Here is a 16318-nt window from a genome sequence, read left to right as displayed (position 1 = left end):
AACTTAGTTTGAAGGTAAGACAAGTACCTAAATAAACAAGGTGGCAATTATATAGAAAAATAAAGAAATGTATGTCTAACCCCAAAATAAATGTGGTTTGAAAATAAAATATTTGACATCTTACTTTAAAAAAGGGATGCCCTTTGTGAGTTTATGGTTGCCTCCACAGAGAGAATCTCTGCCTTCTGAACCAACACCTGCAGCATTCCTATATAAGACACTAACTATTTCATCAGACAGTCCACAGTCTCTGACCCTTCACCACCTGGTTCCCTGCCCCTCACTGTCAATGACACCTCCCCCTACACTAACATTCTCAATACCCAGCGCCATGCTGCCTTTGAACACTACCTTCCCAGACTGACTCCAAACATATAACCAGTTTCCTGGCCACCATGACTGTTATATCCTTGTCCACAATTACTTGTATGAAGGCATCACCTACAAAAAAATCCATAATACAGCCGTCGGCACTCATATGGCACCATGCTATGCCAACCTATTCAATTGGCCATTTAGAGGAATCCTTTCTAGCCAACCTGAATCCTAAACCTCTCACTTGATTAAGATTCATGTGTAACATCTTCATGATCTGAACTGAGGGCAAGGATACACTATCCCCGTTCTTCCAATACCTCAGCACTTTCTTCCCCATTCAATTCACCTAGTTCCCCTCAGCCCATCAAGCTACTTTCCTTGACGTTGACTGCCTCACAGATGGCTCCATCAGTACCTCCAGCAACATCAAACCTACCAATCACAACAATACCTCTGCTTTAATAGATGCTGCCCATTCCGTACCAAAATGTCTCTCCCATACAGCCTAGCCATCGATGGTCATCACTTCTTCAGTGACAAGCAGTTTTTCTCCACACATGCCACCAATCTCAGAGACCGAAAGTACCCTTACTACCTCGTCCAGAAACAAATCTCTTTCACTTTGCCTCCAAAAATCAGCTACCATACCTCACATACCCACTGACTGGTCCAAAGGAGTGACACCTCATAACTCAGTACCATGCATGACTGGACATCATCATGCCAAATGAAACTAATACCCCCCAGTGAAATGGAGTCTCTGGAAAATAGCACTGGTGAAGACAGTGATAATTTAAAATCATTGACTACCAACTTCAATTATTACTTCCTTACAGTGGCAGCAAACAGTGCACCCATTTATAAACAACCAAAGGGACAAGCAGTAGACTTGCTTGTGCAGATTCTCATGCACCACCATCAGAAATTATTTTCAAAAGTAGAACTCATAAGGAGATTACAAAATTCATCATGTCACTAAAAGGTAATAGTTCTGCTGGCTACAATGGTGTTTCTAGTAGAATATTAAAATCCTGTGCTAACTTGATAGGATTACCCTTAAGCCATCTTTGCCAGCAAACAGTGATTTGGGGCATATTTCCTGATATCTTGAGTTTGCTGTAGTAACAACCGCCTACAGAACTGGAGATAAGTAAACCACTTCTAATTTCAGATCTATATCAGTGCTTCCAATCTTCTAAAAAGCATTTGAAAAAATAAAGCCTGTGATAGAATACTGACTCATTTAACTAAGCAGAATTTGTTAGCTACTTCTGTTTGGCTTTCATGAAGAACTATGAACCGAGAAAGCAATATGAGACCCCATAAATGATGTGCTAGCAGAGCTAAACAAGAGGACTTTGCCAAAGCATCCGATTGGGTGCCTCAAAAATTCTACTAAATAATGAATGAATGAGAAAAATTATATGTATCACTTGTCCAGTTTGTTATATTTTATATTTTTGTAAAGATTGTCATAGGTCTTTCCATAGTTATTTGGGCATTCCTTAGGTGAGTCCGTTCAATGTAAGCATCTGAAGACTTACAGGTCAAATTTACTTGCGTATTGGATCTGAGCTCCCTGCAAGGCCAGTTTCTCACACAAACAGCATATCATTTGGTGCTGTCCCCGCTCCTCCACCCCCTCTTCTCCATCCCCTTCTTGCTCATTCACACATTAGTTACCTTTTCTTCCTTGAGCCTTTACTATGACTTTTACAAATTTTGCATGTGGGCACCCCTGGTGTCCCTATCAGAGGCCCCTTGTTTACCTTGAGACCACAGAATGTTTCCCAAGTGTTTGACACCCTATACTGATGAGACATTGTTGCTTTTATCTAGATTATTGAGCTTCACAATATGTAAAGTCTGTACTGTGAAGTATTCCTTGGAAAAACAAAATGCTGTGAACATTGCACTCTTTTCTGTTGTGTAGCGTACATTCTGTCACATTTTAAGATATGTAATATTGTGTTAAATAAAGTCATTAGCTACCACAATATCTGATGATCCTAATGTTTGTTGAGGTTCTTCACTACATGTATTTAACTGTATGATTCACTTATTGGTAAACTGAATAAATGCATATTAGTCCTCACACTGGAGATTGCACACCTGGGGTCAGATGAGTGAAATATATAAACCAGAATATTAAAACAAAAGAGCTAATTGGGCCCCACAGGGCTTTGTTGTTTATTCATTCATTGTGGTCTGCACAAGGAGGAGAGCCTCCAGGGAACGAGGATGAGTCAAGGTATACATTAACATGAGATAAAGACATCAGAGAAACTTTATCTATTACTGTATGAATGCATGGTTTCATGGCGATATGAATTAATAAAATTTTCTTGGGATTCCAGCCATGTCAGATGAATAAATCCCACCCCACGAGCTTTCGACTGAGCTCTCCTCAGTCATTGTCAAGTGGTAAGAATGACTGCTGTGTTTCCGTGGCCACGTCATTATATAGCCAGACTGCTGGCAGTGACATCACTAGTGCTCTCTTCATTGCCATATATGGTAATGTTTTCATCCTGCATCTGTTGCGACCATTTTAACCTCGCAATGGCAGGGTCCCAGGCTGTGCTGAGCTGCAAACTGCCATTCTTGTTGATGGTGTTTTCAGATGTTTTTATTTCAATAGCTTCTTTTATGATGCTACCACAAAATCCCTTCGTCCTCATAATGACGGGTGTTTTGTCGAATAGAATTCAGTGTCCATTTTCTAAGACGTTTTCTGCAATGGCTGATTTACTGGATAGAGTAGGCGTAAGCACCTCTCGTGTTCCATCCAGCGTTGCTCCACAGTGCGTACTGTTTGACCAATGTAGTAACAGCCACATTGACATGGTATCTTGTACACTGCAGGTGTTCTAAGCCATAGATCATCCTTCACAGGTCTCATGAGCTGTCGAATTTATGCTGGGAACCTGAACAACAATGAAATGTTATATCTCTTCAGGAGCCGGCTAATCTTTCCCGACACAGTACCACAGAAAGGCAAAAACACAAGTTTCTTGCTTTCTTCTTCGGTGGTGTTCTCTTCTCTGTTGGTGTGTTTCTTGCATGTCACACCAGATATAGAATGTGACACCTATCTGTGGCTGTACCTGTTTTCTCAGAAGACCTTTCGGAGTTGGCTCAGATCTCGTGGCAGACTTTCAGCATCTGAGATGACTTTAGCATGATGGACGAGGGTATTCAGAACGCCACATTTTTGTGCCAGATGGTGGTGGCTGAGAGCGTGCAGACCAATCTGTTTGTGTCAGTTTCCTGTAGACACTGTGGCTGAGTTGCCCATTGGTTTTCCATTGAACAAGGACGTCAAGGAAGGACAATGCACCATCTGTCTCGACTTCCATCGTAAACTTGATGTGACCATGAATGCTGTTCAGGTGTTCTAAGAATTTTTGCAGTTTTCACAACCATGGGGCTAGATGATAAAAGTGTCATCGGCATAATGATAAAAGCAACTTGGCTCAGTTGGAGCCGTGTCCAAGGCGATGTCTTCAAATTTTTCCATAAAAAGGTTGGCTATGGATGGAGCTAATGGGCTTTCCATAGCCACGCCATCCAACTGACCAAAATACTGGCTGCCATGTAGGAAATATGATAATGTCAATGTGTGCTTAAACAGTCCCACAGTTGTGCTATGAAATAACTGGGAGAGGAGAACTATACAGTCTTTGACCGGAACATGTGTAAACTGGGAGACCACATCAAAACTAACCATTATATCTCCTTGACTAAGACCCAGTTGTTTAATTCTGTTGATAAAGTCGTCGGTGTTCTTGATGTGATGCACACTATGACCCACATGCGGTGGAAGGAGGCTGGCCAGGTGTTTTGCCAATCTGAAAGTGACTTTCTCAAGTCAACCCCTGAAATGAGATCATCCCTTGACAAAATTCTCTCTACACCATCCAGAGTTGCCTTTCGTCACCCCCTAACCTCCATAACATCCTCGTTAAACCCTACAATATTCCCAGACTACCTTCTCTACCCAGCGGTTCCTACACCTGTAACCGATCCCGCTGCAAAACCTGCCCCATGCATCCCCCCACAACCACCTACTCCAGCCCCGCTACTGGTAAAACATACACAATTCAAGGCAGGGCCATGTGTGAAACTACACATGTCATTTATCAGCTGACATGCCTGCACTGCACAGCCTTTTACATCAGTATGACAACAACTAAACTGGCTGAGCGCATGAACGGACACAGACGAACTGTCCGCCTAGGAGATGTCCAATACCCAGTAGCGGAGCATGCCCTCCAGCATAATTCTAGGAACCTGCTACACCATATGTGCCATTTGGCTTCTCCCACCCAACACCAGTCCCTCTGAACTGCAGAGATGGGAACTAGCACTCCAACACATCCTTTCATCCCGCCATCCCCCTGGACTGAACCTACGTTAAACAACCTCACTCCCATTTACTCTTCAGTCTTCTCTTTTCCTTTCCTCTTTAGCCATTCACGCATCTTTTCATCCTACATAGTTGTGCTTATCTTTATACTATATACCTCTTTACTTCTGTATGCATCCTCTTTGGTTTGAAGCTGGCACAGTACTTACAGTAGAATATCTTTGGCTTCCCTCTGACAATCATGCCTCCATCCTTGCTACCCCCCCCTGTTTTCCTTTCCCTGTTGCTTCATAACATGGGTTGTGAGTAAATGAATCCACTTTCCCTTCTTCCCTTTCTTTCCCCTCTCTCCTCCCTGATGAAGGAACATATGTTCCGAAAGCTAGGAACATGAATTTTCGGTTCTGTTTTTTGTGTATCTATCGGCTGTACTGAGCTGAGGTAAGTACTGGCCAGCCCCTCTATCTCTTTGTTAGTAGTTGCTTCACATCTTTATATAAGAAGGTTGTATACATGGAAGAACCCTGGAGATACTAAAAGGTATCAGATAGATTATATAATGGTAAGACAGAGATTTAGGAACCAGGTTTTAAATTGTAAGACATTTCCAGGGGCAGATGTGGACTCTGACCACAATCTATTGGTTATGAGCTGTAGATTAAAACTCGAGAAACTGCAAAAAGGTGGGAATTTAAGGAGATGGGACCTGGATAAACTGAAAGAACCAGAGGTTGTACAGAGTTTCAGGAAGAGCATAAGGGAACAATTGACAGGACTGGGGGAAAGAAATACAGTAGAAGAAGAATGGGTAGCTTTGAGGGATGAAGTAGTGAAGGCAGCAGAGGATCAAGTTGGTAAAAAGACGAGGGCTAGTAGAAATCCTTGGGTAACAGAAGAAATATTGAATTTAATTGATGAAAGAAGAAAATATAAAAATGCAGTAAATGAAGCAGGCAAAAAGGAATACAAACGTCTCAAAAATGAGATCGACAGGAAGTGCAAAATGGCTAAGCAGGGATGGCTAGAGGACAAATGTAAGGATGTGGAGGCTTATCTCACTAGGGGTAAGATAGATACTGCCTACAGGAAAATTAAAGAGGCCTTTGGAGATAAGAGAACCACTTGTATGAACATCAAGAGCTCAGATGGAAACCCAGTTCTAAGCAAAGAAGGGAAAGCAGAAAGGTGGAAGGAGTATATAGAGGGCCTATACAAGGGCGATGTACTTGAGGACAATATTATGGAAATGGAAGAGAATGTAGATCAAGATGAAACGGGAGATACGATAATGCGTGAAGAGTTTGACAGAGCACTGAAAGACCTGAGTCGAAACAAGGCCCCCGGAGTAGACAACATTCCATTGGAACTACTGACGGCCTTGGGAGAGCCAGTCCTGACAAAACTCTACCATCTGGTGAGCAAGATGTATGAAACAGGCGAAATACCCTCAGACTTCCAGAAGAATATAATAATTCCAATCCCAAAGAAAGCAGGTGCTGACAGATGTGAAAATTACTGAACAATTAGTTTAATAAGCCACAGCTGCAAAATACTAACACGAATTCTTTACAGACGAATGGAAAAACTAGTAGAAGCCGACCTCGGGGAAGATCAGTTTGGATTCCGTAGAAATACTGGAACACGTGAGGCAATACTGACCTTACGACTTATCTTAGAAGAAAGATTAAGGAAAGGCAAACCTACGTTTCTAGCATTTGTAGACTTAGAGAAAGCTTTTGACAATGTTGACTGGAATACTCTCTTTCAAATTCTAAAGGTGGCAGGGGTAAAATACAGGGAGCAAAAGGCTATTTACAATTTGTACAGGAACCAGGTGGCAGTTATAAGAGTCGAGGGACATGAAAGGGAAGCAGTGGTTGGGAAGGGAGTGAGACAGGGTTGTAGCCTCTCCCCGATGTTATTCAATCTGTATATTGAACAAGCAGTAAAGGAAACAAAAGAAAAATTTGGAGTAGGTATTAAAATCCATGGAGAAGAAATAAAAACTTTGAGGTTTGCCGATGACATTGTAATTCTGTCAGAGACAGCAAAGGACTTGGAAGAGCAGTTGAATGGAATGGATGGTGTCTTGAAGGGAGGATATAAGATGAACATCAACAAAAGCAAAACGAGGATAATGGAATGTAGTCGAATTAAGTCGGGTGATGTTGAGGGTATTAGATTAGGAAATGAGACACTTAAAGTAGTAAAGGAGTTTTGCTATTTGGGGAGCAAAATAACTGATGATGGTCGAAGTAGAGAGGATATAAAATGTAGACTGGCAATGGCAAGGAAAGCGTTTCTGAAGAAGAGGAATTTGTTAACATCGAGTATAGATTTAAGTGTCAGGAAGTATTGTATGGAGTGTAGCCATGTATGGAAGTGAAACATGGATGGTAAATAGTTTGGACAAGAAGAGAATAGAAGCTTTTGAAATGTGGTGCTACAGAAGAATGCTGAAGATTAGATGGGTAGATCACATAACTAATGAGGAAGTATTGAATAGGATTGGGGAGAAGAGAAGTTTGTGGCACAACTTGACCAGAAGAAGGGATCGGTTGGTAGGACATGTTCTGAGGCATCAAGGGATCACCAATTTAGTATTGGAGGGCAGCGCGGAGGGTAAAAATCGTAGGGGGAGACCAAGAGATGAATACACAAAGCAGATTCAGAAAGATGTAGGTTGCAGTAGGTACTGGGAGATGAAGAAGCTTGCACAGGACAGAGTAGCATGGAGAGCTGCATCAAACCAGTCTCAGGACTGAAGACCACAACAACAACATAAGAAATTAACAAGTTCTTCTAGTAAAAAGTGGGCCTTTTTGAAAGAAGAAAAATTATGGTTGCAGAACTATGGCTTTGAACTTGAAATAGTCACTGCTTTGGATTCAAAAATTCTGGAACATGAAAACTTTAATAATGAATACTTTAAAAAAAAATATTTTTTGGAAAAAGTAAGAAGTTTACAGTGAAGAGGAGAATAAGGGCTTTAAGATGACGTATATCACTGTAGCATGAAACAGCAATTTCCTCACTAAAAATGTGAACGCCATGTGTTTCTTATGACTGTTAAATCATGAGTTCCTTTTTATAAGAATTGCTTCCAATTAATCTAACTAGCTTGCTGTCATCAGTAACCAGGAAACAGATATGTAAGTTAAAAAATTTTATGAGTCCCAATTTGAATAAGAAAGTAGTTAGTGTAACAGTTGTATTGGTGTCATTCATAAAATGAGATCAAATAAAGAAAAAATACATATATTTCTATCAGGAGCAGTACAAGAACTGTGCAATGGTTCCACACTGCTCTGCTACACTAACTTTTGAAACATGTACTTTATCAGATGCCATCTACACGAAAACTGTAAAGACAGTATATCACAGTTATTTGATAATAAATACCTTAGGAGTAAAGGAGACCACTCAGTGAGAATCAGAACCACTGAATTGTTGACAGGCACAAACAGAAAGACAGAAAACTTCTAAACTTTCAGATTAATTCTTTCTTGATCTAGTGTACAGATACACACACAAAATAGACACATACCTGTGCCCTTACATTGTTTCAGCTGAACATACAATGGTGGGAGCGCAGTTCAGCAGGTGGACTAGTGTGGGGTGGAATTTATGTTGGGTGGAGTGGGTAGGGAAAAGGCAGGAAGAGGGGTTGGGGGTGGTAGCTAGTGGCTTGGAGGGAGCTAGCCAGTTTTCTGACTAGGAATGTGGGAGGGGCAGTTGCAGGTCATGTGATGCAGTGGTGTCAGAGCTGGATGGGAGCAGCAGACAATGAAGGTGATGTGGAGAGGTGAATTGGGAAGGAGTGATGGACAGAGGAAGGGAAAGCTGTTGGATGAGGGTATGGAGACAGTAGGTTAACAAATACAGGCCAGGGTGGTTCTGAATGTCCCCATACCCACTACACAATACCTTCCCATTCCTCTGTCCAACACCCCCTCCCAGTTCAGCTCTCCAATGTTACTTCCATTGTGCTCTGCACACCACCAGCTCCAACCCTGATGTATCACATGTCTTGCCCATGAACCAGCCACCTCTCCCTCCTGCACACTTAGCCAGTAATTCAGCTGCCACCTTCCAAGCTGGTAGCTACCCACCCCTAACCTGTCCTCCTGCCTCTCTCTCCCTGTGCCCATGCCACCCAATGCAACCCCTCCCCTCCCCTCCCCATTGTGTTTGTGTTTATTCTAGCTCGCAAAAGGATTTCTCTGAAGCTAGTAAGTTTTCTTTTTCTGTGTGCCTGTCAATGACTCGATGCTTCTACTTTTTGGTGGTTAGTCTCCTCTACTCCTAAAGTATTTACATTCTAGCAGAACTTTCCTACCCTCTCATTGAACACTGTCTTACCGAATACACCTTCATTGTCGAGTGGGAAATTTTATGTGGTTCAAAGAAGTTGGGGGTGATCAGACAGTAGCTTAACTACTGGCACAGCATCCCAAGTCAGATAAGCCTCAGCAGAGGAGCCAGACAAACTGTATCCCACACTATAGTGATGGGAGGGCTCAAAAGGTATAGGGAAGCAAACCTTCCTAAGGGAGTAAACCCTAAAAAAATCCATGTCTGTCAGGATGGTGGTTGGGTGTAGGGCCAATAACCCTGCACTGTGAAAATTTCATGTTGTGTAATCACAACAAGGGCCTTTGATAATGGATAGTATGTACAGAGCATGATTTCAGCAAAGAAAAAGGACAAATGATTTGGCAGTAGTGACTTGAAATATGTGAACAATGCTGAAACCTGGAAAAATTAAAGAAACAGCTGAAAAGATTATGAAATTTAAGTACAATTTTGTGGCATTACAAGAAGTGAGAGGGCAAGAGCAAGAGCAGATAGATATGCCTCAGAATTCTCTGCTATACAGTGGACCAGAAAAAAGAACAGGTCAATTTTGAACAGAATTTATAACAACAATAGAAGTTAGAAAAAGGCTTTTGGATTTTGAACCTATAAATGAAAGATTCAGCAGACTGAGAATAAAAGGGAAATTCAGAAATATATAACAATAATAACAGCATAAACACCAGCAGAGGAAGCAGAAGAAGAATTAAAAGAACAGTTTGATGAAGTACATGTAGTAAAGTACAAAACTACAGTCTGCTGATAGTTTTGGGAGACTTCAATGTAGTTGGATGAAATGAAGTGGAACAGTATCAGAGAGATACACCTTACATGAAGAAAGTAGTGAGAATGGAAATATGCTATGTCAGTTTGTTGCTAGAAATAATTTACTCATCAAGAGCAACTTTTTCCACACAAAAGATTACATCTTGGAACATGGAAGTCAAGTGTAAGTGGAGTAGTTAACCAAATAGACCAAGTGTTGGTAAAAGCACGACATGCCACATCAGTCATAGATGTACAGAGCTGTAGTGATCCAAACTGTAATTCAGACCACTATGCTGCAAAAGCTGTAATGAGAGAACAGTTAGCAGTGATAGACCAGAACGTGAAAAAAGCAAATTGGAATATAGAAGAACTGAATGACCCTGGAGTCGTAAAAGCATATGAAATAAAAATTACAGATGTCCTATGTCCTGACAGCCAGTGAGGAAGCAATAGGAAACCAAGATAGATGGAACAGGATCCAGAAAGTGGTGAAATAGGTCACAGGAAAAATAACTGGGATAAGACAAAGGGAAAAGAATGAATGATTTGAAAATGAATGTAGACTAGCAATAGACCATAAAAATGCAACAAAACTGAGAGTGCTACAGAGAGAGAGAGAGAGAGAGAGAGAGAGAGAGAGAGAGAGAGAGAGAGAAGAAGAAGAAGAAGAAGACAAAGAAGAAGAAATGTGAAGGTGTATAAAGAATAGATGTGTAATGCTCATAGAATGTGCAAGAAAAAGAAAAAGGAATGGCAAGAATAAAAATTTCAAGAGGACTAAAGGAACAAAATGAAACAAGAAAATCCTATCATGCAATAAGAAAGATGAGAAAAAAATTTCAATGAGTGCAAATTAAATATAAAAATAGAAATGGCAGCATAATCAGAAATGAACAAAAAATGTTGCAGAGATGGGCAGAATATTTGGAACATAGTCTCAATACCAACTCAGATCAGGTATCAAGAGATCCACTAAAACAGGAGGAGATTATAATTATGGAGGCTTGAGAAGATGAAAGGGAAGAAATAAAAAGACCACCAATGTGGGAGGTGGTGTCAGAGATAATTGAAACTGAAAACCTGGTGAAGATGGGATAGTGTCAGAACTTATAAAATTTGGAGGTAATCTTGTAATATATGAAATACATGCTCTAATAAATGACGTATGGGAAAATGAAAGTATGCCTATATATGCATATAAGAAAGGAAAAATGTGAGTCTGTGAAAATTATAAAGGCATAACTTTACTAAACACACCCTACTAGATATTTTCTGTTGTGATGAATGAAAGGTAAAAGCAGTGCACTGAATATCTCCTTGGAGATTACCAATGTGGTTTCAGCCAAATAGAGGCACGTCTGACCAGTTGTCTGTTATTAGACAAATAATAGAGAAATTTTATGAATACGACATAGAATTTCACCTCCTGTTTCTTGATTTTAAACAAGCTTTTGATAGTGTAATAGGCCAGTGTTGCATAAATCACTAAAACAATTGGGTGTCTGAGACAACTTAGGAAGGTTAGCTGAATTAAAAATGAGGGACACAAAGGCAAAAGTGAAAGTGATCACCAAAATGATCAAGAGCTTTAACTTTACTGATAGAGTGAAACACAGTGACAGTCTCTCAGTGCTACTGTTCAGCTTAGCACTGCATGGTCTGATACAAAGGACAGACAGGAGAGGATAAATAATGATGAAATCAAGTGAAATATATGCATTGCAGATGTTACTGCAATTGTGGCAAGAGATGTACAAATCTCTAAAGAAATGTGTGAAATAATGGAATCTGGAGAAGCAAAAATTGGTAAATGAAAATAAGACCAAATACATAGTAATGACCAATTCTAAGGCAAGAAGAATACTATATGACCCATAGGCCTTTAATAATGTTTTAGATCTGTTACCTGCTTCCATTATTTAGGCATCCTCCTAACCAGTGATAATAATATGAGAGAACGTATGAGGAAGGATACAAGCGGGAAACTTAACATGTTATACAAACTTACAAGTATCCAAGAATTCTCTAATTACAAGAACAACCAAGTGAAGATTGTACTATTACATTGTCAACATGTTGTTACGTATAGGTCAGAAATGTGGTCAGTGACAGAAGCAGATATGAACAACCTAAGGTCATTCAAAAGGAAAATCCTGTGAAGAATATAATGGGCCCATGAGAGAAGCAGAGGGTTGGAGAGTAAGGTAGAACCATGAAATACAAGGGCTAATACAAGAGAAAGATAAGGTGAATTTTTTTAAAATCTCAAAGAATACGCTGGGTAGGACAAATGGAGGTGATGACAGTTGACAAAATGCCCAAATGAATTTTATTTCACCAGAAGGAAGGGCTGATCAAGAGCTAGATAGCTGGACAATGTGTTTACTGACCTTACCAAAATTGAGATCTGAAGATGAAAGGAAAAAGCAGAGAACGGAGCTGTATGGAAGAAAATTGTTGAGGAGGCAAAGGCCCATCAAGGGCCTTAGTGCCAAAAGAAGAAGAACTTTCCAATAGTTATTTGATCCAATTTCTTTCTGGGAAAAAAACAACTTTGATTGCCATATACAGTAACCACGGAATCATTCCTTCATTCACCCATTGTGTATGCTAAATTTTATCATGAAGGAAAGCCTTCAGAGATTTGGAACAAGTCAAATTATGCATTAATAGGCAGAAGCTACCACTGCTGGCTATAGTTGTGAAATATTCTAACAAAAAATCATGACAAGTGCTAATCTTCTCAAACTGATAAGTGTGGTAGTTACATCTACATTATACAAGGAAAAAAACAACTACTTTGGAAAAATGCAACTGCCCGTCATCCTACTCTACTCAGCTATTGTTTTTGTCCAATATTTAAAACAGAGCATTTATTTTACTTTATGCAGACCACTGTCAGCTGTCTATATACATGCAAAAATGCATTTATTTAATGTAAATAATAGAGTTACATGCAGTTTATGGTCTTGATTCCAAGTATGCTGATAAATTTCTGAAAGAGTGGCTAATGAGGTATTTTTTTACCTTGTTTTTAAATATTTGGGGATTTTCAATTTTCTGCCAAACATCCACTGGTAACTGGTATAGGCTTTGCAACAGAATATAAAATTTCATTTTGAACCCTAGTGGTGGGATGCATGTTCTATTTGGAAATTATTTCTACTTTTAATGTTGTGGTTGTGAATTGATGAGTTCATCCTATACTCACCCTAGTTACTAACTACAAATACCATTAGGAAATATGTGTCAGATGTAAGTGTAAGTCAGAGAAAAGGCTTTTGGTACTCATTTGGTTACCAACTTTTGACAGTATTCTTATTACACACTTCTGCAGAGTAAATACTTTTTTCAGCTGCAGTGTTCCAGATGATTATGCCATAAGACAGAACTTGGTTAAATACACTATCAATCCTGTACGCAGGTGAAAAAAATGAGAGAGATTTCCAAGGGCAAAGAAAGCAGAACTGAGCTGTTTATTTTATTAAACACAGACTGATGCCTGTTGTGTAGGAATTTCACTTACCGAGCCTTAGCCAGTGTATGCATAGTGATCTTTACCACTGTACCTATAAATTGATTTTTTTGTTTTGTTTTTGGAAGGCCCTTATAAAAGATTTTGAAGGCTTAAGGGTTAAGTTTTGGTTGTGAACCATTTGTAAGCCCATTCCATTATTCTCCTGGTTATGTCTGTTGTTTATATGTTTGAGCCCTTTATCAATATATTTCCATCTTCAGCGAACATTGCAGTTTTTGCAGAATCCTACAGTGTTATACGTGAATTATGTATGTAGGCCAAGAACAAGAGTGGCATAAGGATGAACCTTGTGGCACAGCATATTAGATGTTTTCTGACTCTGAATTTAATCTTATTTCTGTTGTATCACTTGGTAATGTGATACTTTGTTTTCTATTGGATTCCATACAAGTGGCAGAACAACATGCTGTAGGATATAAAATTAAAAATGACCAGTACAAGGCATGAACAATCTGGAGCAATATGAGACATGATATGAATATGTGACTGTAGGCTTTCCCGGCGTAAACTATTGATGGAGGTTTCTCGGGTCTCCAGCCGGGTGGTAGCGTTGATATCTCGCGACATTTCGGGAAGTGTCGTACTACCCATCTTCTGGCGAGGTATCAATGCCACCACCCGGCTGGAGACCCGAGAAACTTTCATCAATGATATGAATAAACTCTATACTTGGTTTTCCATTTTTATCACTGTTGAAGCACTTGTCATAGAGAATGTGTAAAAAAAAGTCTAAAACATTTATCTGTGATTAATATTTCATTATTGTGCATGAAGTAATACAAAAATCTGCAGTGTGTTTACTTTTAACTAGTATTTATGTTTTATGCGAAATATCTCATGTCTCCAATAAAGCAATAAAATAATTTTCAAATTGCTCATTATTGTATGGCCAAATCATATTTAACATGAGCACAGTGAAAATTATTTTGAGAAAAAGAAATTGTAAAACTTTACAAGCATTCTTTGCAACAGCATCAAATGATAAAACTTCCCTTTTTCTGTCACACTGCAACACAAACTTTTCCCCTGCAACAAACTAGGTTCTGTGGGTCCCAGATTTGCCAGATGGAGAAATGAGCTTCTTCTCAGTTTCTGAAGATGGTACCGTACGAAAGTGGATTATTGGACTGGAAGGATTGGCCAAGGCTATTGTACTCACACTGACCCTCGCCAGAGATCCAGTTCCAGGACCATATGGTACTACAGTCAGTTTAGTAGGTGAGTGGCAAAGAGTTATAGATTCTGTAGCAAAGACTTTTTGTGAATACTACATTTACATATTAATAAAGTAATGGACAATTGTGGATAGAAACTGTGTGCTGTGGATTTGCATAATTTAGTACCATCAGTAGGTATTAGTTATAATCTGTTTATGAGTGGAAGACAGGAAGAACTTGTGTGCTGCACAATATGCTCATGGAAGGAAGTAATGCATGCTTGGATTTGCTCATTAAGTGTAAAATGATCTTTTTTTGCCACTTGTCAGTTCTTTCAACTCTGACAACAATTTTTCAATTGAGAAAATGTCAAGATTGACCATGGTTTGAGGTACATGTTGAACTGCAGGCCCCCCCAATAATTGGCTGGGTATGTACATTCATAGGTCTGAGGATGGCAAAGATATAGCATCTCCAATGAGATCATGTCAAGTAAAGTTCAGGTGCCCGCCCAGTTGGCCGTGCGGTCTAACGCAACGGCTTTCCGGGCGGGAAGGAGTGCCTGTGTCAAGGTCTGGTGAACCGGCCAGTCTGTGGATGGTTTTTAGGCAGTTTTCTATCTGCCTCGGTGAATGTGGGCTGGTTCCCCTTATTCTGCCTCGGTTACACTATGTCGGCGATTGCTGCGCAAACAAGTTCTCCACGTACGCGTACACCACCATTACTCTACGACGCAAACATAGGGGTTACACTTGTCTGGTGTGAGATGTTCCCTGGAGCGGGGGGGGGGGGGGGGGGGGGGGGGGGGGGGGGGGGGGGGGGGGGGGGGCACCGGGGGCTGAACCACACAATAACCCTGGGTTCCGTGTGGGGCGGTGGAGAGGTGAAATGGAGTGCGGTAGTCGTTGTGGGGTTGTGGACCACTGCGGCTGCGGTACCTCTCCGTCGTTTCTAGGTGCCCAGTTAACATACAATACAATACAATACAAAGTTCAGGTTATAACTATGAGGTCTTTTGCAATGGATTTCTTGTATATACTGTTCTTTGTGTACTTGTTGAGTTAATTCTTACAAAAATCTAAGCTTGCAAAAATAATCACCATTTTCCTCATTGGGAAAGCAGCTTATTGTTGAAGAAGTAGCAGAATCACACAGATCAAACAATGGAAAATTTCTGTGTGATGAGAGATTATATTACGGCCCATGATGAAACTTCATTCAAAGCATCTTTCTTTAAATCATGATGTATAATATGAAACATACTGATATGCAGCCATTCAATGTAAAGTACCTGCTTACATGCATTACTCATTGTGATTCTCATTTATCTGTTGAAATTGTTGACATAAGGCTGCGTTAAGCAGTAGCAGGTTTTTCTAAATTCCTGTACTTAATGTGCTGTTGTTGGGTACAGCACTGGAAAATGGTTTCAATAGACTGTCCCACAAAGCTTCTGACACATTCACATAGAATATTATAATATATGAGACATGAGAGACATGATGCAATATCTCTTTAATTTGTGTAGGCAGCCTAAAAAATCCCATATTTGTATATCAAACAATGGAAAATCCAGGATGGAATTTAACAGTCCAGAGAAGGAAAGTTGCTACTCACCGTATAGCAGAGATGCTGAGTCATGATAGGCACAACAAAAAGATTCACACAATTATAGATTTTGGCCATTAAGGCCTTTGTCAGCAGTAGATACACATACACACACACACTCATGCAAACGCAACTTGCACACATGTCTGCTGTCTCAGAGAGCTGAAACCACACTGCAAGCAGCAGCACTAGTGCATGATCGGA

General features: G+C 40.1%; 1 protein-coding gene across 1 annotated transcript in view; it reads left to right on the top strand.

The window, feature by feature from the left end:
* LOC126088243 (dynein intermediate chain 2, ciliary-like) overlaps positions 1 to 16318 on the top strand; it is a 396539-nt gene that overhangs the window by 306892 nt on the left and 73329 nt on the right. The window contains exon 9 of the mRNA XM_049906373.1: positions 14390 to 14567. Coding sequence (XP_049762330.1) covers positions 14390 to 14567 — 178 coding nt within the window. The remainder of the gene's footprint in view (positions 1 to 14389; positions 14568 to 16318) is intronic.

The sequence above is a fragment of the Schistocerca cancellata genome, chromosome 6 (genome assembly GCF_023864275.1).
Source record: "Schistocerca cancellata isolate TAMUIC-IGC-003103 chromosome 6, iqSchCanc2.1, whole genome shotgun sequence".
Lineage (NCBI taxonomy): Eukaryota > Metazoa > Arthropoda > Insecta > Orthoptera > Acrididae > Schistocerca > Schistocerca cancellata.
The sequence above is the reverse complement of the archived record's forward strand: the minus strand, read 5'-3'. Positions and strand labels throughout refer to the sequence as shown.